The sequence below is a fragment of the Lepisma saccharinum genome, chromosome 5, assembly GCF_977018435.1.
Source record: "Lepisma saccharinum chromosome 5, izLepSacc3.1, whole genome shotgun sequence".
Taxonomy (NCBI): domain Eukaryota; kingdom Metazoa; phylum Arthropoda; class Insecta; order Zygentoma; family Lepismatidae; genus Lepisma; species Lepisma saccharinum.
The window spans coordinates 28,207,550-28,233,563 of record NC_139233.1 but is presented as its reverse complement, the minus strand read 5'-3'; the positions used below and the strand labels follow the sequence as shown (position 1 = coordinate 28,233,563).

The 26,014-nt window shown below is 35.0% G+C and overlaps 2 protein-coding genes across 4 annotated transcripts in view; one reads left to right on the top strand and one right to left on the bottom strand.

Annotated features, from left to right (window-relative positions):
• Nucleotides 1-3,273, top strand: part of LOC145988270 (uncharacterized) — a 45,858-nt gene extending 42,585 nt beyond the window's left edge. Inside the window, exon 6 of the mRNA XM_083123135.1 lies at nt 821-3,273. Coding sequence (XP_082979261.1) covers nt 821-962 — 142 coding nt within the window. The 3' untranslated portion in view covers nt 963-3,273. The remainder of the gene's footprint in view (nt 1-820) is intronic.
• Nucleotides 3,274-7,227: 3,954 nt separating this feature from the next.
• The window catches only part of Syx7 (syntaxin 7), a 73,248-nt gene continuing 54,461 nt past the window's right edge, over nt 7,228-26,014 (bottom strand). For 2 of the 3 annotated variants that reach the window (XM_083122379.1, XM_083122381.1), the window contains 3 exons: nt 22,230-22,385; nt 15,733-15,824; nt 7,228-9,632 (listed from right to left, as the gene is read on the bottom strand). In XM_083122379.1, the coding sequence (XP_082978505.1) occupies nt 9,632; nt 15,733-15,824; nt 22,230-22,385 (249 nt within the window). In that variant the 3' untranslated portion in view covers nt 7,228-9,631. The remainder of the gene's footprint in view (nt 9,633-15,732; nt 15,825-22,229; nt 22,386-26,014) is intronic. The other variant, XM_083122380.1, reaches the window with a different exon arrangement.

The following is a 26,014-nucleotide window of genomic DNA, read 5'->3' as shown; positions in this document are numbered from 1 at the left end:
TTGGTTATGACAGTGGAATTAAATAAATTTGATTGGTGAGCAGCATGTGTATGGACACATGAACACCCACAGACCAGTAAAACAATAAGGGAAATACAATATGACTTCACTGCAAGATTTAACGGAAGAGGCCCAACCAAGACAGACAATAATCTCACATAGTACATGCAGACAAATTCAAGAAAATGGTGAAAGTCATACTAGCCTTCTGGATCAGTAACTTTGTAAATTTTTCTGCAGCGGGTAGCAAAATATTCATCCACCCTGTATGTTACAATAAATTTCTTTGATGTAATGCACATTATACTTTGATTATTCTGTTTGAAAACTAAACTGAACCTTATTTCCATTATTAACAATAAAAAAATAAGCTTGCTTTCTTATTTCCTGTAACTTAAATGAACGATGCAATTTCCAAGGAGCATTCAATGAACTAGTTCAGCCCTCTCCCCCCCCCTCCCTCCCGATGCTCATGATTGCGATTAATTAAAAATAACAGAAAGGAAACAAAGAAATCAGAAAAATGCAATAGAATACAAAAAAACTGGAGTCAATTTGTGTGTGTACTAAGAAAATTAACAAAATCATGTTTACTGCCATTTCACCACCTATTTATTTTATAAATCTGCACCCTAGTGATGTGATCAGAACAGGTTTTAGGTTAATAAGTGCCACAATTTTTCTATTTTTTTCATGCAGATTTCCCAATACAAAAAATGTTCACACAATTCCTGGAATATAAGGAATTCCTGGTTAATAGCCAACCACCCTTTATGTTGGAAACTCTATACTATGTATAACTTGTCTCTTATCACTACAGAGAGCAGCACTTGAGGCAGCTTCGAGACAAGCTAAAGAAACAGCACCAGAAAGGAGCCATGGTACGACTAAAGAAGACACTAAGTGCTGCACCCAAAAGATCTGGCATACAGAAACTGGCAGATGCTGAATCCAGTGATTAACCACTTCATTGTGCATATTAATTTATAAAATACATCATTTAATGTCATATATTAAACCAAGGTGTGATCAAGAATGTGATGTAGAAATATCACAATCATACAATCAGTGAGTTATTGTCAACTCTTAATAGCTTCATAAGAAGACACAAACTGTTTAAAAATCACCATACTTCATCCAGAGAAGGAAAGCAACAAAAACAAATATTGAAGACTGATGTCACATGTTTTTTAAATTTCTTTGAAGTGGAAATTTCCCCTAAATAAAATTTACAAGTGGTTTAACATGCATAAAGGTTCAGTTTGAATGATTTTCTTTTCTAAAAGTACTTACAAGGAAAATCCTTCTAAAAATTTCTGCAAATTAAAGAGATTCAGTATTTCTTTATGCCTAACAAATTGAAAATTGTGTACTACAAAACCATGACAAAATTGACGATTGTAGTAGCATTTTCATTTTTGTTTAATTGCAATAACTTGAGTAAAATTCATGCAGAATTCTTATAGATAACAATTTGATTTGGAAAGAGTTTTATTTATTTGATGACATTCTGAACAAAATTATTGTGATAATCATGAGAATAAATTGCAAAAATTTGTGCAGAAAAAAAATCTTTTGATATGCCTGCATTGTGGAACTGTCTGAAAAAATGAGAAAGGACTTCCTTTCCAAATCTCCCTTGCCACATTAATATTTCTAAAAACTCTCAAACCAGCCTCATGCATATAAAAAAAATACTTAATTTGATCAAAGCATTGATTTAGTTTGGTTGCTTTGTTCCTAAATGATTTTCTATTTTTGTACAATATTTGAGAAACTAGGATAACTTATTCAAAAAGCTGTGGAAATTAATTGCATTACATGCCCATTACACTACCTTTGGTAGTATTCCTAAAAAATAAAGTAAATAAAAATCTCAACTCAAAACCTGTAAATGAATTTTCTCAGTGTATATTACCAAAATTTACTAGGATTTATGATTGTGGAAAGGGTAACAAAGATCTATGGGAGCATGTTAACATAAATTCTTTGGATAATTCAAAACTACAGCAATGAAGGTAACAGAATATTTTCACAAACTTAGTCTGCTGTACAGAATATGTGACAATGTTATTTTCCTATGATGTAGAGCATATAATCTGTAGCCATGGATAACAATGTAAAGCATTACCAATATTCCATGTTGCAATTAATTTACACAGCATTTATGTACAAAGACAGTTAAGAACCGCACATAAGAGATCAACTGATCATGTATCATTTTTATTAAATATTTTGTATATGGAGTTTCGAGACTTCAATACACTGACATATCAACTATCTTTCCTTATTATATAGTGGATGTTGAAACTAATGTATGTATATAATAATCATAAGCAATACTTAGGAAATGGATGAAATACCTGGAATAAGCATTTTTTAAAAAAACAAACAAAGTTATTTATAACAAGAAAGCTAAGTTGATACTAAGTACAAGGTAAAGAGAAATCTATTATTTTGAGATTGGAACAGAGGTTTTGCAGTAGAAACTGTGATCTGTTCAAATAAATGTTACAGAACATAAATGATTAATTACAAAAAGTACAATTTGGCTCAAAAAAAGGTAGACATTTGTTAAATATGCATAAAGAGATCAATATTTGAACAGTTTTGTTATTATGCAGCTGTATTTTGTGTAGCTGAGGGAATTGATTTTATGTATAAAATAAATCCTAAGAAGTTCCCCATTGATATGCGACTAAAAACAAAGTTGCTATGCAGAAAGACATTTTAAAGAAGATTAAATGTAACAAAAAATATTAAATTAGGGGTTTCTTCATATAATTTCCCAAGAAATTAATAGCAACACACATTACTAATTGCATAATCTATACATGTATTTTCATAATGGAAGACGATTCTCAGAGGATTGCAATTTTTATATGAATTGCAAAAGTTTGGTAAGCTAGTTTAAAAGTTAACTTAAGTCTCTCAGATACTTCATAGATAGTTGACAGACTTAACTGAGATCTAAATTTTCAAAATCAAGAAATTTTAATGTTCTTTGTCATTAGGCCAAACCATTGAGAAATATATTTTTTCACTAAATGTGTGACTAATCTCACAATTTACTCAAAGCTTTTATGAGCAACATTATTTCGTAATGGCTAGGGTAAAGTAGCTACTGTAATACAAGATATTTATTATTCAAGGTCAAGAAAATGCAGTATAAAATACAAGATATGTGAAGAATATTGAACGCAGATAAAACTTTTGCCTTCTATGTGTACAGATGCTATTTGTACAAACATTAACATGTTTTTTTGTTTCACAACTATAATGTATGTTTAAAAAATAATATTGAATAAAAACAACTGAAAAATATTATTCTATTCATAATTGCTATGGCAGAAGATTTTTTTTTTACCTGTTACCTGATGCAAGTCAAATAATCAATTTTTACCTTTCACTTATTATAGGATTGAATTTCTGTAAGTTACATTAGATACAAAATTGCATAGCTCTCTTCACATCAAGTTTATAGAGCGGCGGGTGTTTATTGCAGACAAAATATTGTAATTGGCCAACCTTTGTGGCTACGATGGCAGGGGTTGCAGGTTCAAATCCCAGCCTGGGCATAGGTTTGTTCAGATTGTCCCTTAATCAATTTCACCATATCATCACTCATCCTCATCTTCACAATTATTCAAAACTGGCAGAAAAGCGAAGTGAAATAAACCAAACCAATCGAAATATTGTGAAGAAAGAAGAGAGTACGAGTGTGTGTGTGTGGAAATTTATCATGTCTAGTTATATGTAAGTATGCGGTGTGTCACCACACCAACCAACTTTTACAGCATATAGAGGACATCAAGCCAAATATACTATTCTTCATAACGTTTTGCTAAGGTCTCATTTTGAAGCAAAAAGCACTTGAAAAATGGCATTTTCTATCCTGTAAATACACTTGCGTGCAAATAGACCCACTCTTTTGACATAAAATGTTTATTGTTCTTACTTTCTATTCCAACTGTTTGGAGGCACATAAAATGTTTATCCAAATGGAAGCGTCTAATCCTACTTATATGTAGATAAAGTTCAGTAATAAATACATATGATGATAATAAATTTAATAACATTTTATATCAAAAGTGCGAGGTGGGTCTATTTCTTTGCACGCAAGTGTATATGTGAGGGGGATAATCAAATCATGTTTGCATATATTCACATGGAGCAATAGATGTGCATAAAATAATGGCAAGATACAGCATGTAACCATCAGCATTGGTCTGGAATTGTACTTCTAAGTTACGAGCACCTGAATGAAAGTGCTGAAACAAACATGGCAATAATGATAAAAATAATGCCTGTAGTTATCTTTGAAGGCAATAATGATAAAAATAATGCCTGTAGTTATCTTTGAAAATTTTGTGGATAGGTTACCATTATGTGATGTACTTTGCAAATTGAGTCATATTCTATGAGAAAGTCACATTTAATTTACACTTTGTTGTCAATAATCGGACTCCAACTTTCCTGACTCTTTGTACTTTTATGATATTACATCTCTGTAGCTGATATTGTCATTACCATGTATGTTCATTATCAATAATGTTTTTGCATGCCTATAACTGAAAAAAAAATACAAAATTTTAGACCTCTGTTAACATAGAATTTTACCGGGTCTTTGGCATAGAACAAACTATCAATATTGGACACATTACGAGGCCATTTGACAGTAATATCATTATTTATCTTGTAGCCTCGGTCCACACAGCAGAACCTTTAGTTCCAGAACCTAACTTGACTGAAGTTAAAGATGCTATTAAAAGGCTAAAGAATAACAAAGCACCTGGCATTGATTTAATACCAGCTGAGTTAATTAAATATGGTGGAAATTCATTAATATGTCAAATTCATAAATTAATTTGTTTAATATGGAATAAAGAAGAAATCCCTCAACAGTGGAAAGAATCCATAATTGTTCCTGTGTTTAAAAAAGGTGATAAAATGAACTGCAATAATTACCGTGGAATTTCTTTACTCTCAACAACATATAAAATATTATCTAACATTCTTTTAACAAGACTAACCCCATATGCTAATGAAATTATAGGTGATTATCAATGTGGATTTAAACGCAACAGATCAACTACAGATCAAATTTTTCACATCAGACAGACACTTGAAAAAAAGTGGGAATATAATCAAAATGTCCATCAGCTATTCATTGATTTCAAAAAAGCATATGATTCGGTCAAAAGAGATAAATTATATAATATATTAGTAGAGTTTGGAATACCTAAGAAGCTTGTTAATATGATAAAAATATGCACCAGTGAAACAGAAAGTAAAATTCGTGGGGGTAATAATATGTCTGACAAATTTACAATTCATGATGGGTTAAAACAAGGAGATGCATTATCTCCATTGCTCTTTAATTTTGCCTTAGAATATGCTGTAAGGAAGGTAAAAGAAACTAAAGAAGGACTAAAATTAAATGGTGTGACTCAGTTGTTAGCATATGCAGATGATGTAGACTTACTGGGGGATGATGTGAATACAATTAAGAATAATGCTAAAATATTTTTCAAAACTGCTAAAGAGATAGGTTTGGAAGTTAACAAAGAGAAAACTAAATATATGCTTACAGGCCGAAACCAAGTGTTAGGTAATAATCAAAATCTAATTATTGATAACAACTCGTTTGAAACAGTTTCCAAATTCAAATACTTAGGAGTAATATTAACAAATGAAAATTATATTAAAGAGGAAATAAAAAGTAGGCTTATTTCAGGAAATGCATGTTACTTCTCTCTTCATAAACTTTTGTCTTCTCATTTAATATCTAAGAAACTAAAAGTTAAAATATACAAAACAGTAATTTTGCCTGTAGTATTATATGGATGTTAAACTTGGTCCCTTACATTGAAAGAGGAACATAAATTGAGAGTATTTGAAAATAAGATCCTTAGGAAAATCTTTGGACCTAAAAGGGATGACGAGACAGGTGAGTGGAGAAGGTTACATAATTTAGAACTACATAATTTGTATGCATGTCCAGATATTATTAGAATGATTAAATCACGAAGACTTAGGTGGGCAGGCCATGTGGCACGAATGGGAGAGGAAAGAGGAGTTTACAGGATTCTTGTTGGGAAACCTGATGGTAAGAGACCTGTAGGAAGGCCAAGACGAAGATGGAGGGACAACGTTGAGATGGACCTAAGGGAAATCGGTAGGGATGGAAAAGAGTATATAGATCTTGCTCAAGATAGGGACAGATGGAAGGCCTGTGTTGCTGCAGCCATGAACCTTCGGGTTTAAGAAGGCTAGGGAGTTAGTTAGTTAGTTAGTTAGCCTCGGTTATTACAAACATAAAAATACAATTTCTTGTTGTGACATTTCAGAACACATGCTCCCTTCATCAGACATTTATTTTTAGTTTGATTAAAAATACAGTTATAACAATGGTTAAAATTTTAAAAAAAATGAATGAGTCATAAAATGCATCTTGTCAATTTTACATTGTTGTAACATAGCAACCTTATCTGTGAAACAAGCAGTCTGTTCTTACAGTGAAACCTCAATTTTACATTTTTCAGGAGACTAAGGAGAAAGAACTTAAAATGCAGGAAAATGTAAAATCTGGGAAAATTTTCTAGCAGTTTGCTCTATTGGGACTATGAGAATGTAAAACCAGAGAACATAAAATCGGGGTTCACTGTATTATTATTTTAGGTTTTTTAATTATAAATTCAAAATCATCTCTTTTACAGAGATTCTTGATTGTTATACTTGTATTAACCGTAGACTACAAGAGAAATAATTCTACAATGCAAGAAAAAGCAATATCATTACCACACCAGATCAAATAGTAAAAAATAATTAAAACTTTAAGAACTTCAAAGATTAAGAATACTGACTACATAAAAAAAATGACATGGTATGGGTTACTTTACCATGGTATGGTAATCAAAAATATTGAACATATACAGGGTTGGGCACAAAAAGCAACCTGCCTCATATCACTTTGTTTGAAACGAAACTTTCACTTAAATTAATGTGTTTAAAAAACAAGAACAGGTGCAGATATGATGGGAGGGTTGTTGTGGCATGGCCAGATGGGGAGAATACTGGAATGGCCAAATGTAGAAGAAATAATAGTTTGAGAATGTCTGACAAGATGAGGCAGGCCGATTGTTGTGGCCAACCCTGTATTTTACTTTGCCCAGCACGTATCTGAGCAACAAAATAGCATTTAAAATTACAAATAAAACAAAATAATGTTTATAACTTTTTAATGCAATATGCAATGTGATTACAGGTAAATACATAATGGCTTCTTTTATTTTACACAATAGTTTTTCTACTTTAATTTATTTAAATCAAATCACATAACAAACTATGTAATTTTCCAAACGAATTAAAAAGAACAACTCATACATTCTATAATACAGAGCATGACAGTATTGGTTATAAAACCAAGTAATATCTACTGCATCAGTTTGATCTTGAATTAAAATTATCCATGAGAATGTTCATGACTAAGAAAATTATTTAAGTATTTAATACGTTGCATTCACTGGTTTCAAATACACAAGGCATTAACAAATAATAATAATAGATAGTTTTAATTCAGACTTAACTTTATCAAAACATCAAAAACAACTTCCAATGCACAACACATCCTTAAATTGTTATGTCATTCCGCATCAAATCTGGAAAAACTACCAGTGCACATATGGGAATATTACTACATATGAAGTCATGTCATTCAAATACCTACATGGAAAATTTGGCATCAAACATCGGCCTACTTTCAAACAATCACAAGAGGAAAAACACACTGGAATAGTCAAGCAACAAGTTAAAATAAGTTACTTTAGAATCCATATGTACAAAGCTTTTCACCTCCCGAGGCTGAGTATTTAATCAAAAGGTATAATGTATATCAAACTAATTATTTAGTATTAATTCTGTGCTACCGTATTTCATCACTACCAAAGTCACAAATACATGTGTGGATTTTCATATGTTGCTTTGAAGTATCAATCTCGTAGACATTCATTTTAGCAAGCTTTAAAAAAAATTAACTTCTTAAAATGGAGTTTGAAAACAGAAAGCTCAAATAATTCATAAATGTAAGCTCCTGTTTCAAATTTCATTTTATTAATATGAATGCAAACCCTACTCACACAGATGGAAAATTATTATATTTCATCAACTCTTTAACACTTTATTGCTGAGGGAGTCTTGAATTTTTCGGCTCTCTTGAAAAAAATTGCATATTTTTTATATATATGAAAAAATACTTATTTTCTTATTCCTAAAGACTCGATTTTCATGACATTACAGTGTGTTCACATGTGTGATTGGTACCATGACTTCTATGGTATTTTATAAATGTTACCCAAAGAATATGAAAACTTTTGTTTAATTTCTTTCACATATCATATCAATATACCTTTCTTTAATACATTTCAAAGTCTTAGAATGATCTCTATGAGATTGATATTTTGAAGCAACATAGAACATGTAAATAAATTACAAAATTCCATATGTACTTTGGGTACTGAGAGTACTAATTTTTACATACCCATCACTCCAAAGTTCATCGCTGTATAAACACAATGGCAAAATTAATTTGCAGAGTAATATCTACAATAAAATGGCTGAAGCTAATAGTACTTAGAAGAGTGACTAGTTTCATAGAACCCACAGGAACATTACAATAAGGAAAGAAGATTGAAACAGGAGAAAAGAAGACAGAGGTAATTGTTTAGTACAAAACATTCATCTTTCATTTTTCATGCGCAGAACTTTTTTTTCCTTTTATAATACAACACTGAATTATAGATGCACACACACACACCAGCCTTCACAACATTAATAATAATTTATTTTTCTTGGTATGAATATACAGAAATAACCATTAAAGAAAAAATACAGTAGTTCAAAAAAGCATATCCATAATTTGGAAAAATATTCTCATCTGGTTTTGTAATATAATACATACAACCATTTACATTATATACGTATTAATATTTATTCATATACCTATATAGCTTACTTCAAAAGTCGTTAATAAAGAGCCAACAATGAGGAATATAAAAGATTATTTCCTCAATATTCACAGACTTATTTAACACTGTACATTAGATACATTCTTGAGAATGTATTATGGACAATATACAATACAACGGTAACTGTCAATCAAGATAAATCCTTTTCTAAGTAAACTAAAAAAGACAACACAAGTATAAAGGGGGGGGGGAATGCAAAAAATGTCAAATTTAAAGATTAAATGATTTCAAAGAAATTCCACTATTTCTATGTATGTTAGAGCAATTAAAAATGGAATGCTTGTACAATCGTTAAAATATACTGAAAATAAATCTCATCATAGGTAGTTTCATAATCCATTGATGCCATGGTTCTTTCATGACAAAATTATAAACTATAATCCTTACCACATGCTACATGTTTTTTCATAAGTATACTTGTAGGGGTACTCCCTAAGATTGTTATATTACAAAATAATTAATAAGTAACTTGCAAACAAAAGTGCACAAATTTCTGAAATGTTCAATTACCTCCCTTTAACTCTTTACCAAGATGATTACCACAATCATTAAAATAATAATAGCTATTATACCACCCAAACAAATCCACTTGTTCCTTTTTGATGTCTGAAATAGGCAAAAATAAATAAATTATTTAAACTGTAAACAAATGGGTGCATTATGAAAATATACACTACATTAGAGATTAGAGATCATTAGGAGTGTGAGGTGGACATTTTTTGGTCGTGATGGAAAATTTTAAAACTTCCGACATCTGGGAATATGGAATATTCATAATTTTATTGAAAATATTCAAAATTTCCCGATCGTGTAAAAATCTTTAATTCTACATACTTTTATCTTGTTCACGTGGTTGTTTATTCACTTCTGGAATTAAAAAAAAAATCTGACACTTCTAGCCATGGATGTCCCCAGGATTTTTTTTCCAGGGAGGGACTAGCACGGTAATTTTTTCCAAGTGGGAGTGGGGGGCAAGGGAGGCATATTTTTCCCCATAATAGTGATGCCCCCTCAAAAAACACTATTTCAGTCTGTAATTATCATGTTCCTTCAATGCATTTAGAATAATTAACATAAATTACTGTGACTGAAATGAATTATGTGTGAAATATATAATTTTTAGGTGGGCATTCATTTTCCAGGAAAGGTGTCGGGGGTGTATGTATCACTGAGATACGAGTACAGGTAACTTCGCAATTGGTTCAATCAATACCAAGACTTATTACAACCACAAATGTCTCCCAGAGTTTACAAATTTTGCTCCTTTTATACTATAAATTTATTTACAATTCTCCATGAGAATGTCAAGTTGTCTACATACATACAGTGTGGCTTTTTATGTACTTTTACAATATCAAGGACTATTATGAAAGGCTAACAATCCATACCCTCAGCTGCTGATGAAAAATGAGGAGACTGGTAACTGGGAAAAATTTCACAAGATTTCTTAAGAATGGGCGAAGAAAATTTATTTTGTGACACAAGATGTTGTCTCATGCCTTGTGTGTTAGAAAATTCATTATATTCACTATTAAAATCATGAACAGCATATTATTTCTTATTACAGGCAGTAACATTTCATAGTCTTCTTATTTGTATCAGTCAAGGGAAGCACATGCCGTAAGAAATTAAAACAAGCATCATTATTATTATTATTATTATTAACTCTCCTTTATGAATTCCTCTATCCAGATGTATAATCCATCTCCATTTTCATTTCAGTGTTTAGCTTCTTTTCAATTGCTGCCCATGGGTATTTCTGCAGTAACTGTGAATTCGGCAGTGCTGAAAATGACACTAGCACTATAGACACCGGAATTGTTGAAAACAATTAATATACGTAACTTGAAAGAAAACAGAAGATGAAGAGGCGCTTTTCTTAAAATAAAATAAAACCTCTTGTATTCCCTTCTACGTAGATATATTCATCTGAAGAATAAGCTACACTTATTTCCCTCCTGAGACGAGCGAAGACAAAATATTGACCATTTACTTAATTTCAAAGAACAGAAAGTGTCTTAAGAGAAACTTTTTTCATGTTCTTTTTATCAACTAGTTGTAAAAACTTTAACTTCTTTTCTTGATTCCTGATCTCAGTTTCCGCTGTTGACCTTGTTGCAAGTCTATTCTCATAGTTTTAAATGCTGCCATCAGATTTCCAGTGTGGATGTGAGTTTGGAATGCTTTAAGTAAAACAAATAAACTTGGACTGCTCCACACCCCCTCTTTATTTGAAGATAGAGTCTCTCGGATGACATAGTGGTAACACCATCACCTTGTAATGAAGGGGCCTTGAGTTCGATACCCGGTGAAGACACAAAGTGATTCGATTCCAACTTTCAACTGTAAGTCCAGTTCCGACTAGCCTATCTGTGTATAAAGTGAACTTCAAAGAAAAGCACATTTCAAAATAGGACGCAAAGCCACTGCAACCAAACAATTATTCCACATTGGTCTGGATTAAAATGAACATGTTTTTTCTTCATAAAACTTCTCGATCGCAGCCCCTGGACGAAGAGTGTTTCCAGCATTCATCACGTACCCTCTCCCCAGCACCATCAGCTGGCTGCCGCAAGATGCGGAATGAGTTCTGTGGATTCATTCCCTTCGAGTCCATTGAAGCGCAGTGATTTTCCCAACCGTTAAGTGTGATTTTTAAACATATGTTTTTCATACAAATTCCAGGAGTAGCGCACATGAAATTCACTGGGATAACTCACAACACAAAATTTGCTGTAAATGAAGAGAAAATATTACAATATAATCAGGCACATTTAACTCGTAAGAAATTGTGAGGTTGGAATGAGGTCGCGGTCATGGGTTCCCTATGCCGAAGATGTATGAAGAATGCCGAGGCACGGAGCATATGGCCGAGGACTCCTTTTCCCTGAAGTGTCACGAAATATGCCGAGGGTGAGCAACATACGGACGAGGAGAAACCTCTTGTGGCTTTTACAACAACCTTTAGAAGAAGATGTACGACTACGTAAAAATAGTTTGAATGAAACTGTAAAAATAAATTGGCAACAAAAACAGCGTTAATAAATTAGCATGTGTTCCACTTTATAAGGGAATGACTCATTCCCTTTATTCCACAGAATAACCGCCCATGGTATCAGTACTGTAATGGTTTCTTCTTTCAATTTCATTGGGTCTGATAATATGAGACATTTGTAAAGCATTACCACTTAAGTTTCTTTTCTTCCCAACTGATTTGCATCTGCTACGTGGTAAGACAATATCATGGTGTTTCATATCATAGCTGTGATTGCCACTGAATCATCAGAAGAAATTGAGACGGAGACTAAACTGGGACTGCATAGCAATCTACAAATATGACAAACCAAATCTTCATACAAATTTCAGCAAAAAATGCAGGCTCGACCAAAACTCAAATCTGGATTTCTGGCATATCTTGCCACATCTGTACCAACTGAGCTACCAAGCCAGCCCTGATTTTTGTGCTCATGTTGTTTTTATCAGTGTTGAAATTTCTTCTCGCAGTGCTATTGCAACAGGGTCTGTTGCCTTTAAATTCTGTTGACATCCCTCAGCATGCAGCTGTATATTACCTATGAAATCCTCACCTGTGTGTGTGCCAAATTATAAGGTAACCCAAATCTTGCTCCACATTATAAACTTACTGATTAAGTATAATCAGAGGATCACACCTGGAAAACACTGGCTATCACTCATCTTGAGAATCATACTTTGCCAGAACGGGGCACCAGTTAAGTTGGTCTTTGGGTTGGCTGCCAATGCTGCATTCCAGTGACACATTGACACACTTGTAGTTAAACCAGTGAAAGGAGCAACAAGAGAGCCCAGCTATTGCTACTGGACTTATGTACGAGAGGTATATGACCTTGGAATTCAATGCAAAGTTGGATGTCTTACATGGAGTTCTACATCATAGAAACTGCATTTAAGTTAGGCAAAGTTCAAGGTGTCACTTGCATCTTGCTGTAAGATACAGTTAAAGTTATGCATGAGCCAATGAGTTGCTATCTAACACTTCACCACTGGAATTCAACAAGGCAGAAAAAAAGGACTGTTTGTGGGAAGAAATGTGTGTTTCTCATTAGGGATGAATGAATATGTACACTTCTGTTCACAAAAAGTGGCACATTCGTTTGAGTTGTCCAGCTTCGGGTCTAGCAGTACAGCCGAAGTAAGTGTTCGGAAACCAGCAGTGTTGCTTACTATCAAAACTTTTAACCACATGCAGGGAATTATGTGTCTCTCAAACTCAAAGAAAATGGCCAACAGAAAGATTGCAGCGTAAATATTAATTAACTGGACTGTCCACGTTTACATTGAAAGTAATGTAAATGCGAAAAATTTGTGAAAAATATATTAAAAAAATACATTTTTGACGTTCGTGAAGAAGTGGTTATCACAATGCATTAGAATGCAAAAGCCCTGGGTTCGAATTTGGTTTGAGCATGGGTGTTCTTTTTGAGTCTTCTCTCTTCATCATTGCGAGTAGCCAAAAATGGAAGAAAACAACACTAAATAACGAAAAAAAAAAAAAAAAAAAAAGAAACGCAATTTGATTAAGCAAGGCAGAAAGAGTGCTATTGTAATTCCTGAAAATGATGCAAAAAAAAACACCTTATTTTTTCTTTCGGAAAAAGTGTTATCCTAGCCTGGGAGAAGGCTTGAAGAATATATAAATTCCTTCCCCATCCACTTTGGCACACATAATCGCAAAGTCGACACTGAATATGCGATGGGAAAAATAATAGAAATCCGAAGCAAGAAGAGTTTACGTCACAGCCAGGGAGGCACATGAGAGGAGGTACCCTACCCCACAAACACACATACATCAGTCATCCAGGCTATTAATAATAAGTCAATGGTTATCCTCTCATTTAACATTAAAAGTAAATGGAATTTTTGTAAAATGAAAATTGTCGGGCTTTCCTTTCTTACACGTGCACGTTGGTTTCGTAATGGGGCAAAATAATAGAATTGTGACTCGTAAAATCACTACCGGCTGAATGAATTTTTCCGTAGATTCCAGAATAATGACTTCTTTTTGACATAAATAGTTTAAAAATAATATAATATATGTGCCGTTGGTTAATAAGATTCCTCGTCACATAGCAGAATCCGCTATGTTGATGGAAGCTAGAACACAAATATCATTTAGGGTTGGAAACACTCACCTTCCACAAAAGCACGACTTCGCAACATTTTCCTTCATTTTCATGCACAAGCTTGACTTGTATTCTGTCAGCAATGTGCACAGCACACAAACACTATCTGATGAAGCATATTGCTTTCAAATTAATGTAATTAGCGAGAAGCGACATCAAAAGTTTCGAGCTGGACAGGAAAAGATGCAATCTTATGGATAAATTACTTGAATAGCTTGGTTTCTTCACCGTGGCTTGTAGCCATGTCGGTTAAAGGCCAGCTTTGTAAGCTGAAATCCTAGGTTCGAATCCCTGTTTCTCCAAAATATTTTTTCTTACCAAATGGGTGCTACATAATGCATTTTATTCTCAGTCACACCAATTGCAGACTGAAACTTTGTTATTGTTTGCGTGCCAATAAGAAAATATGTATTGAAACTATTACTCGTTCAGAGAACGTGACTGTTACTCGAGACTACTTGAAATTGAGATTTTTTAGTTGCTGCTAAGCCTCGATATTTACAACAAGTGCTAAAATTGAAAATTGTTGTGATAAAACATACCGTTAATATTCTCAAGAAGAAAACCACTGAAATTAAATGAGTAAGTTGTTAGGAACATCAGCAGATGTATTTTAAGATGTTCCGTCATTCACGCGTCACTCTCGTTTTATACATAGATAGATATTTACAAGTGACCCACTCGATGAATGCTCGCACCTTAAGAGTAATTTTCAGATGGGAAAGAAAAAGCCTGGTCCAAATTGTAAAGTCAAGATCTGCGCAGATTGTAGATGTTTTTATTCTTCAAGCCTTCTCGTGGATTAGGATAACACTATTTCCGAAATTTTATTTTTGCATCATTTTCAGGAATTACAACTGCACTATTTCCACCTCCCTTATTCTAATGGCATATTTTCTTCTCGTTATTTAGTGTTGCTTAATTCCATTATCGGCTACTTGCAACGATGAAGTGACACTCAGGCCCAATTCGAACCCGGAGCCCTCGCATTCGAACGCATTGTGATAACCATTTCGTCACGAACGTCCAAAATGTGTTTCTTTTTAGAATAAATTTCAGGAATATTTCACATTTACATTACTTTGATTGTAGACGTGGAAGTTCCAGTTAATTAATATTTACGCTGTAATCTTTCCGTTAGACCTTTTCTTTGATTCTGAGACACAAAATTCCCTGCATGTTGTTAAAATGATTGATAGTAAGCAACACTGCTGCTTTCCGAACACTTACTTTGCCTGTACTTCCGGACACGAAGCTGGACTTCAACTCAAACGAGTGTGCCACTTTTTGTGAACAGAAGTGTACATGTAAAAAAAATATCAATTTTATTCAATATAGAAAAAATTGCATTTTAAATCACTGATATTGATGCAATCAGATTCATTTGAGATGATATAATATTTTCATTCACCACAAACAAAATGAGTGACACATTTAATTAATTATTTATTGAAATAAGGTACCACTTAACATAGCAAATAAAATAATAATAAAAAACAGTATAACGAAATATATCAAAACAGAAAAAAAACTTATGAACTTACTAGGAGGCCTGCCAGGCAATAATGCCAATTATTATACCCAAGACCACTAACAGCAAAATAAACAAAATTAACTTCTTCTTCCTGGCTTTGGTCTGAAATTAAAATAATTGTAATAAATTAACACAAGAACAAAAATAATACCTGAAATTTAACTTCAACAAAAAGAGATAAATTAATATTAAAAATATACTGGTAATAATAAAGTGTCAATATAAAAATTACCAATAACTAATAATGAATGAGAAAAAAATTACAGAATTCTAATGATAGCATTTTCAAAATCAAATTCAGTGGTTTCAATACTGTTCATAATCCAAGTTTCATTTGTTATATGCTGTTCTTTCACATGCATGTGTGTGTATTCCAACTTATACAAATTCACTATCTTCCTATTGTGCAGATAACAAAACTATGTTTTCACATTTACATAAATAATTTACTGTGCTTGCATTTTCTCAAAGTATATACAGGGAGGTTATTTCAGTCGTTTACCGCGAGCCCATCGGCCGCTCAGCGCCACCTTCAAGAAACAGGTTCCGGCAAATTGCGTTACAGGAAGTCCGTAACAGAAACCACTTGTTTTGTAATGTTTCCACTTTTCACAATTACAGTTACAATTACAATTGAAATAAGCACGTACCTTGTCGCAAGGATGCTGGAAAAGGTGTTCTCCCAAATACAAATATTTCTGGCACCTTATTTCTGACATCTAATCTTAGATTAGACATCGCTACTTTATCCTCAGTTGTCGTGAGAGCACCGGCAGCTTATCGGGAGAGTTGTCTGCCACGAGACGGCACTTCATACTGCACGAATGTGACAGTGTCGGCAGTGATGCCAACCGTAGGGACTTTTCACTATATTTCGCCCGCGTAGGGACGTAGGGACAGGTTTGCCAAATGAGGGAAAACGTAGGGACTTTTTTCAATCTTGGAAAATAACATTTTATTGTGCAAAGGTGCAAAGCTTACTCACCAATCAGTTGCACTTTCTTCGTGCTCGGTTTGGAATGAATGGATTAGTTTATCTGGATACTTTAGCGAGGAAGAGAAAAAAGAACTAACTAACAAATCTCCATCAGAATTTTGGAACATGATATCGGTTACCAAGAACTTTCAAGGCAAGTTCTTTTTTGAAAACATTTCCAGTCTCGCGAAAATAGTGCTATAGCTCGACCACAAGGAAAAAAACCTTCCGTCCAAAACGTTCGCGCAACTTCCCTGCCGTTATCGGTGTTCGGGGCAGTGTTGCCAGGTCAGATTTGAAAAATTCGGGAGATTGTTCCTTGGAAACCAGAAGTTCTGCTACAAAATCCGATGATCTAATAGAAGAGGATGAACGACGTTCTTGGGGGGGGGGGGAAGGGCGGCATAGTTGTGCGCACTGAGGGGGGGGGGCAAGGAGGAATGGCGCACATTGTTTACGGTGTAAACGTCACAGATACTTTTGTAACAATGGTGCTAAACCCAGCACCCTGTGTTTGGCGAAAATATACCGAAGATCTCCATTTCAGGAGTGGTCATGTTTCAAACAAAAGAAAGTAAACCGCCCGAAGGAACCGACCAACATCTTTCATCTCTTCCGCATTTTCCGGTTAGAGGGTGCATGGGAAACACCCTCAAATTTGCCCTTTCTCAGCATCGACACAAGGGGTTGGGATGCCTCTATTATCGCGAGGAATTTTTATGACAGGAAATGGTAGAAAGTTGTGTTCACAGATGAAGCTAATATGCCGCCTTTCGTTGTCAGCGATTTTCCACAATCTTTCAAGTCGAATGCTAACAATAACAAATCAATTTGGCTTCTGATGGTGTTCGTGTGCAGCTATCGATAGGGGTGGGCACGCGTCCTGCACCATAATGAAAAAATGCATTACGTATGTGAAATATATTTGGTGAATTACACAGCATGTCTTCCTCAATAATTCAAGATAGCAAGGCTTATGATAGGGTGCCACCCTTCCTCCCCATCTGCTAGAAATACACACACACACCCACAAACACATATATGTATAACATAATTTGCCCACGCTACGAAGTCAGTGTAAGTAAGGCAAGGACGTTTTTCACTGTGTCTGTGTCACTTCATCCACTTCATCAGTTTTTCATTCATCCATATTGTTGTACTTACCCGTAGAGGCACAAAAGCGACGTAAAATAACTAAAATAGAAATAGAGTTTAGGGTGGGATAAAATACAGCCATCTAAAAATAGTAATGTAGTAAAAGTAATAAAATAATGTCCTAGCACAATTGAGTAGCGTTTGACATAATTTCACAGTTCAAACAGCACTTTTCAGGGCTGAGTGGAGTTCCACTCCACATCTCCCCTCCATGTTCAAGTAAAGATGAGCAGGGAACGTGTTTTTGAGATGGCCGTCGGAGGACCCATAGCAATAGTTTATTATTGAATCCTACCGAGAAATCAATAGGTCTGGCAACAGTGACGTTGGCGACTCTGAAGGCTCCTTCCTCCTGTCTTTTTCCACCACCCGCCAGCACGATGGGGTCTGCGCAGGTTTCTTTCCTTGTGGTTCCACTATAACATTGCCACATTCTAACGCGGAAACGGAAAGAATATTTTCAATGTTAAGTGATACAAAAACAAAAAAGAGAAATAAAATGGGACCAGAATTGTTAAAGACTGCAGGAAATACAGCATCACCAACCAACATCTATCTCTTCACAGCAGCAGCATGTATGACTTCAAATTACATAATCAACAGTAAATGACTCAACGTTATTCATTAGGTGTGTGCGGGATCCCGACTTGGTCGAGAAATTGCAAATTTTTCCCCTCCCGAATGTCGGGATTTAAAAAAATTCCCATCCCGACCCAAAAAATTCTGTCCTGCACACCCCTATTATTCATTAAGGCAAGAATTTACAATACCGGACCATTCTGTAATTTCTACGCTACGTCTTATATTCACGAAATAATTAGTCGTGATGATTTATCTCAAGTTAACATGTTGGGGTGAGGTGAAAAAAAATGTTCATTAACGTGTAGAAGTTGTAAAATAACCTTTTCAATTCTCGCAATGATTCTCCGTATACAAGTATGGTAGCCATATTTGTTGATATGAACAATTGACGTTCGCAATTAGTTACGCTGTCTACAGCATTGCCACACTGTTGATTTCAAACTTGGAGAGCATGGATCGTGCAAGAATGGCAGAAGAGAACATTAAAAAAGTTGTTAATGTTGAACAGATTTTTAGGTGGAGTGTGCAGGAGGATTGCCGTGGGGTAATTAATAAACTTATGGATTTCGGTATATTGCCTAAATAAGGTGATTACATGTGACAGTGACAATCACGATGTAGAAGAACATGTGGAATGTGGACTGATTTGATTACAGGTAACTTTGGCAACAGTGCATCGATCGTAAAATTGCAGGATACGAAAATGGCGTCTTCGATGATGAATAAGATTTTTTTATTGATTCGTAATCACAATTAGCGCAAAACCATTCACGGATAGCCCCACTGACCATTCTCGGTAAGGTTAGGTTAAGTTAGGTTAGGCAAGGCAAACATAATTCAAATTTGGGGTCGAAAAACCATGCATGGGTAGCCACACAAACCATTCATGGTAAGGTTAGGTTAGATTAGGATAGGCAAACATAGTTAAAATTTGGGGTCGTAGTAATATCAGGAATGTATATTTCGTTTTTTAAGTATTGGAAACACAAAATCTTCCGGTAAATAATGAGCAATCGTGCCGATCGCGGATCACTCAAATTCACTTATTTTGCAATTTCTACAGGTGACCCCCAAATTTTAACTTTAAATTTGTGATTAGGAGGCCTCAATCAGTGAGTATGCGAAATATTACAAAAATCGGGGAAGGGTCCTGTATTGTATATTTGCTCCTTCATTAATAGTGGAAGCACCGAGCAGAAAGATTTGATAAGTAAATGTGTATATTTTAACTTCTGTTTTGCATGGCGTAGGGACATTTGGTCAGTTGTAGGGAGATTTTGACTACGTCTGTAGGGACATTGCCGGAAAATGGTTAGCAACACTGTCGGCTACCAGACGTAGTGAGTCTACGCTCATTCATGTTCACTTCTGTTTGCGTTTATCAGTACGCGTGTTGTTTATACTGTGTTATTGAGTTGGTGAGCTAGTGCTTTATTGTGTGTTAATTGTTATTCATTCATTAGTTATTCCGCTAAACAAATATAGTCTTGAACAAAGAGTTTTTATGTACGATAATTACGTGAAAACGAACTCTTGCAGAAAAGTTGTCAGGCAATTACGAGAGACAGGATCTCTGGAACCTAAGAAACGTGTTGTATTGCTGTTGAAGGAGGTCATTTTCAACATCTCTTATAACACAGGAGGTTAGTGATCATTATTATTACTTTTAAATATCATTTTACACTTTCGGTTCGCTTTATGCGCCGGGATGCTGTCTTCCCTTTCTGTCAAATTAGGATAAAGTAAGCGATGTCTAATCTAAGATTAGATGTCAGAAATAAGGTGCCAGAAATATTTGTATTTGGGAGGACACCTTTTCCAGCATCCTTGCGACAAGGTACGTGCTTATTTCAATTGTAATTGTAACTGTAACTGTGAAAAGTGGAAACATTACAAAACAAGAGGTTTCTGTTACGGACTTCCTGTAACGCAATTTGCCGGGACCTGTTGCATAAAGGTGGCGCTGAGCGGCCGACGGGCTCGCGGTAAACGACTGAAATAACCTCCCTGTATCAAATACATTCTCTCCCAGTTAAAAAGAGTTCTTTCATTCCTTAGGGTCAATGCTTCAACTTAGTTTTCTACAACTTTTTCAAATCAAAAATAACAACTTACAATTTGATATGGCTAGTCAAAAATGCACACACTACTTGAAAAGAAAAAAAAACTCACATATTTATTGATTTATTTTACTTTGTTTTCTGTCACTTTTGGCTAATCGTGAAGATCTGGATGAGTGATGATATGACAAAATTGATGAAGGGACACTCACAAAGAACAAATGTCCATGCCCAGGCCACGATTTGAACTTCTGACCCCTGGTGTCGTAGCATGCTGTGCTAACCACTCTGCCAGAGAGGTCGGCCAAAACCTTATTTAGAAGAATTGTGTTCATATTTTAAATTCTGAAATATTATATCTCTTTAGAATTACTTCAAAACCATTCTTGACAATATTCATGAAGAATCATTATTTTTGTATTTTAGTTATTAAACATCACATTTCTATTACTTTTAGGCTAATAGCAATGATGAGGATGAGTGATGATTAGCTGCACTCAGCAGTGCCAACTGTCCTATGAGCAGACTTTATGGCATAAATATCTATTCACACGATTCTACTGAATGGTTTGGGAGAACTTTCCAATATAATTGATTATAAAGAATTTACAAAATCAGTGAGATTCTACAACGTGCGAGCCTTGGGAAAACTTATTGACGAGACTTTTATCAGAGCTGGCCCAAGCAGGGTGCAGCAGGGGAGTGGGGTTGGGGGAATTCACCCTAGGCCCCATGCAGGCCATATGAAAGTACAGATACTGTAGCACACTTTAAACTTGGAATGTAATACTGACAGAAGAAAAAAGTGCAAGTGTGTCTGGATGTTAATACTGGACCATTTCAGCATTTATTGTGAATGGTGATACATTCCCATAAATTAAAATACAGGGTGTGGCTTCTTTTTTCGTTGGAAGAGTTGCTGTAATGGTGTTGGCAATAATTATTGATGGTAATTTGCATCACCAATAAACAACATGTATAGACATGGACCACAGAAGCAGAGATCAACATACTGTAGCTGTGAGGGCATTTTATAAAAATGGTGACTGTTCTCTCTGCAAGACGAGAATATTGATGTTATCTTAATCTGAAGAGACATGATCCATCGGTCAATGCAATCAGGATGAGGTGAGAACTTTGAGGCTAAGGGAAGTGCACTGAAGCACAAACCGAGAGAGTAGGAAAGAATACGATTCCCATCACAGAATTTCCGAGTGTCAATGATGAAATGGTGGTCACCTGCAGGATGTAATTTTCAAAACATGAACATGACCGTGCATATTTCGCAAATGGCAATGTGTAAGGATGCAGTTAATGTGTTAGTATTCTTCCTCCCCCCATAAAATGTAGAATTTGTTTCATTGCATTTAAAAAAAAGCCCATTTTTATGCCATACCCTGTAAAACACAAGGTGTGTGTTCAATAACATAACTGATTTTTGGGGGGAACTAACTCGTGAAACACTTGTAAGAAGGAAAGAAGGAAAAGAGTAGTTTCAACTATTCTTTTCTAGTGGAAAATTCCCACCAATGCACACAAAGTAAAGGCCATGGTTAGGTTTGGAATGCTATGTTTTAGCACACAAAAGTAATAATGAAAACATCTGAGAAAATAAAAGTAAAATGCATATTGTGGATTCCTTACTATTTGTGTTGTGTGGTGTTGAAAACATGTGTGCTAGATATTTTAGTCAATAAATAAACAACAGTTAATTTTTAAAAACACTCTGTTTACCTGGTAATTACTGGCAGAGCGTAATTGACCGACTCCTTCGGACACAAACGATTCAGTTTTCTCTACGCTGGCTTCTATGCTGTCGATAACTTCCCCTTGCTCATGGACTATTGAACCCAGTTCTTTAAATATTTGGTTGACATCATTAATGTCACTCTGAAAATAACAAGACAGTTAGATGATTTGTGTGAAGATTTTGTGACAAGGGAAAATCTTTCACTGTGCATATTAGAGAAAACTGCTAGGTAAAAGTACACAATTTGAATCTTCAAAATAAGAAAACGCACACATTTATATTTATACCTTCAGAGTGGAATAATTGTACTGCATCTTGGAAAAGTACACAATAGGCTGTATCAAAGTAGTCGTCCTTCTTTTTTTTAAAATTGAAAAATAAATACAGTGGAACACTGAGTTTGGATTTCCGGATTTTACATTCTCTCTCATTATACATTGAATCTTGATGGTCCCAGCATATCAAAATGCCATAAAATTTTCCTCAATTTTACATTTTCCTGCATTTTAAGTTTCTTCAATTTGAAAAAAGTAAAATCGAGGTTCCACTGTAGGGTGCAAAAGTTGTGAATTAGTGCTAATAAAGCTCGCACAAATTTTATCCAATTTGAAGAATATCTAACCATGTTGGATATGACAAGGAGTCATTTTATTGTATTTGATTACCACACAGAACAATGTAAAATTGCATCTCTTCACTCAGGAAGGCATTGTACCTTCAGTTTCAGTTGAAAACAAATGTAATAACATTATTTCCATAAATAAATGAGAGCAGCAGTGGTCCATTGTCAGGTCTTTTGACTGCCATGTGGAAGAGTCCACTACCCTGGAAGGATGGTTTCAGGTGGGAGACTTTTCCAGCAATGTTCCTGCATGCACAGCTCTGACGTTCATCCAGCATCTAATAAATTGGTAACTGTGGGCAAAGGTTGCCGGAGGATGGTGCTCATCACATCAGCTCCACAAATGGCAAATTGTGTGAATGTTGAGGCCTCACCTACGTAAGCAGCCAGTCCTGCCTCGATTGCTCTTACTTGCAAATTGGCTTGGAAAATTACCCTTCTGAAAACTTCTCCCAGCCGTTCAATCCTATCGGTCAACACCTTTCCTACCTCCGCCAAGCACCATCAACCTTGGAGGTAGGAGCACCATCCATCGTGACTTGCAAGTGAAGCCTGCTGCTATTGCCCTGTGACCGTCCATGTCCGCATGTTGCAATGTGCAGGAAGTAGCTTCACCCTTATGCACATGTATGCACAGCAGAACCTTGATTTTATGTTTTTCTGGGAATTGTGGCTAAAGAACTTACAATACATGAAAATGTTTTAATGTTTTGCTTCATTGAAACCAAATATTAAAGACACATCAAGCAGAAAAATGTAAAATCTGGGAATGTAAAATCGAGATTCTTGAGTATATACACAGTTTGGTCCATAAGCATTCAACTAGGGCTGAGCCGACACCAATGTCGATGTATCGATTGATACCAGTGGCATAGGTATCAGAAAGTATTGGTTGGCTTTTATTTACCAATACCGGCCAATACTTTTCCAGTGTTTTGTTGGTTCGCTGGGTCTCCAAAAATACCCCAGAATAATTTCATGGAATCTAAGTATGCTGGAAGTAATACAAAATTCGAAGTTTACACTGATTTTGTACCAATATTATGTAAAAAAAAATATAATTTGTTATTTCCAAACAGATATTTTCACATTCTGATGAAACTTTTAAATATTTTAAAACAAAACTGGTAAATTGAGGCTTATAATTGGGAGTGGAATACTCACCTACTAATAATAATCAATATTTTGAATGGCTTTAATTGTTACAATTTTCAAGTATCGATATCGGTTCAAAGTGGTATCGGCCTATGAAATATTGTCTGAACTCAAAACGGATAATGAAACATACATGAATCGCAGATCGGTTAATCAGAATTTAATTAGTGTTTTCCCAAAGAGGGAATTTCTGAAGCATGTCTGTAACTGGCTGATCTTCAGCATTACATAAGATTGTACCTTAAGGGAACCAACAACAGTTAATGCATTATTTCATTTCCTTGAAGAACATGCTTCGCAAACCACATTCCTAACTTTTTCTCTTCCTCTTCTTAAAACCTCATCTCTGTAAACATTTTATCTATTTATTAGGGATGGGCCGATATGAAATTTTGGCCAATACCGATAACCGATATTCTACCCATCCGATATAAAATTAGAAATGGTCCTTGAAGGACCTGAAAGGTTCACTGACCTCCTTAATAAATTGTTTCACGGTGACTGCAGTGGAAAAGAAGTTGCATATTTAGACATTTACTTTTTTAGAAAGTAGAGCATGCAGGGTGGCTACAAACAAGCAGAAATGAAATTCCCTGACTTTTCCAGGTTTTCCAGGACAAAATTTACATTTTTCCCTGACAATTACAAACTAAACTACATCGATGTTTTTGCAAATGGAAATAATAAACTCATACAGATCCACGTATGGTTTTGCTAAGTACCAATATTATCTTCTATTAAATTGACTTAATTTCTCTATTCTCTATGATTTGAATTCAAACTGCAAAATAGTGAATTTTGAAAATTATTACAATTCACAAGCTAAGGAAGGATTATGGAATTTTGTCATACACAGTAAGTTTAAAATAAAATACTTGATTATTTTTTAAAGTTAAGACTAAATGAGATAAGAGTGAAGAGTGATTGATTAAGAAATACAATTTGTAATTTATCAGTCTCCTTATACATTCTAGGTATTATATGTTGATATTTCCACTGAGGTTTGGAACCCTCTTCTTGAAAAACTATGAGTGCGGACTCATTTTTCGATGCATAAAGCTACTTCTCTCTTCTCTGTAACGCAAACAACTCTTGCATATACGTGAAACAACTGAATCGAACAAAAGAAAGTGTCATATTTCCTTACATTATCAATGGGATTTCTGCTTCAGTACAGTATATCCAAGTGAAGTGCTGTGAAACTGACAATAATGAAGTTATACCATTAATACTGACGAAAAGGGTATGTAAGTATTAGAAATTTAATGCATGGAATTTATAGAATTGCATTGTATAGGTACCTGATTTACTTAAAACCAACACATTAAAACAGGAAAACACTAATAATAAAAGCTTCTGAAAGTTCATATACGAGGGGCATCCTGAAAAAGCTCCAATGGTGCCTGTATGCAGCACTAGTGGCCGGAGAGCGACACACACATGCACAGAGGAAGAAGTGGCATGTATCTGTAATCTGGTACAGTTGCAATGCAGCCGGTTAAGGACAGTTCTAGGTTAAAGATTGCAGCTCTCATAAAGTCTCCCACCGACTGCGATGTAGCCTACATTGCACGCTCAGAATTTGGCACAGAGCCACCAGCAATCGTGTGAGTTGTGCAGACCGGACATTGTGAGTGATAGTACGGTCAGACGATGGTGCAGACAATTCATGGAAGGCCAATCGAATGTGCACAACCCCATACAGCTGAGTACACACAGACCCTTTGCATCACTTAAGGTGAGAGATCTTAGACCACTCCCTGTACAGCCCTGGCCTTGAATGTACTGACTTTCATCTCATTGTTTAACTGAAGAGGTTTCAGGCAGGGCAAGGATTTGACAGCTACATTGCGGTAGACATAGTTCTAGTCTTTGCTGTCAGACACATATACCATGGGCATACAAAATTTAATGCCATGCTACGACACATGCCAGAACAACGGTGGTGATTATGACGAAAATTAGGTTAGGAATCACTGTTACTAATGCAAT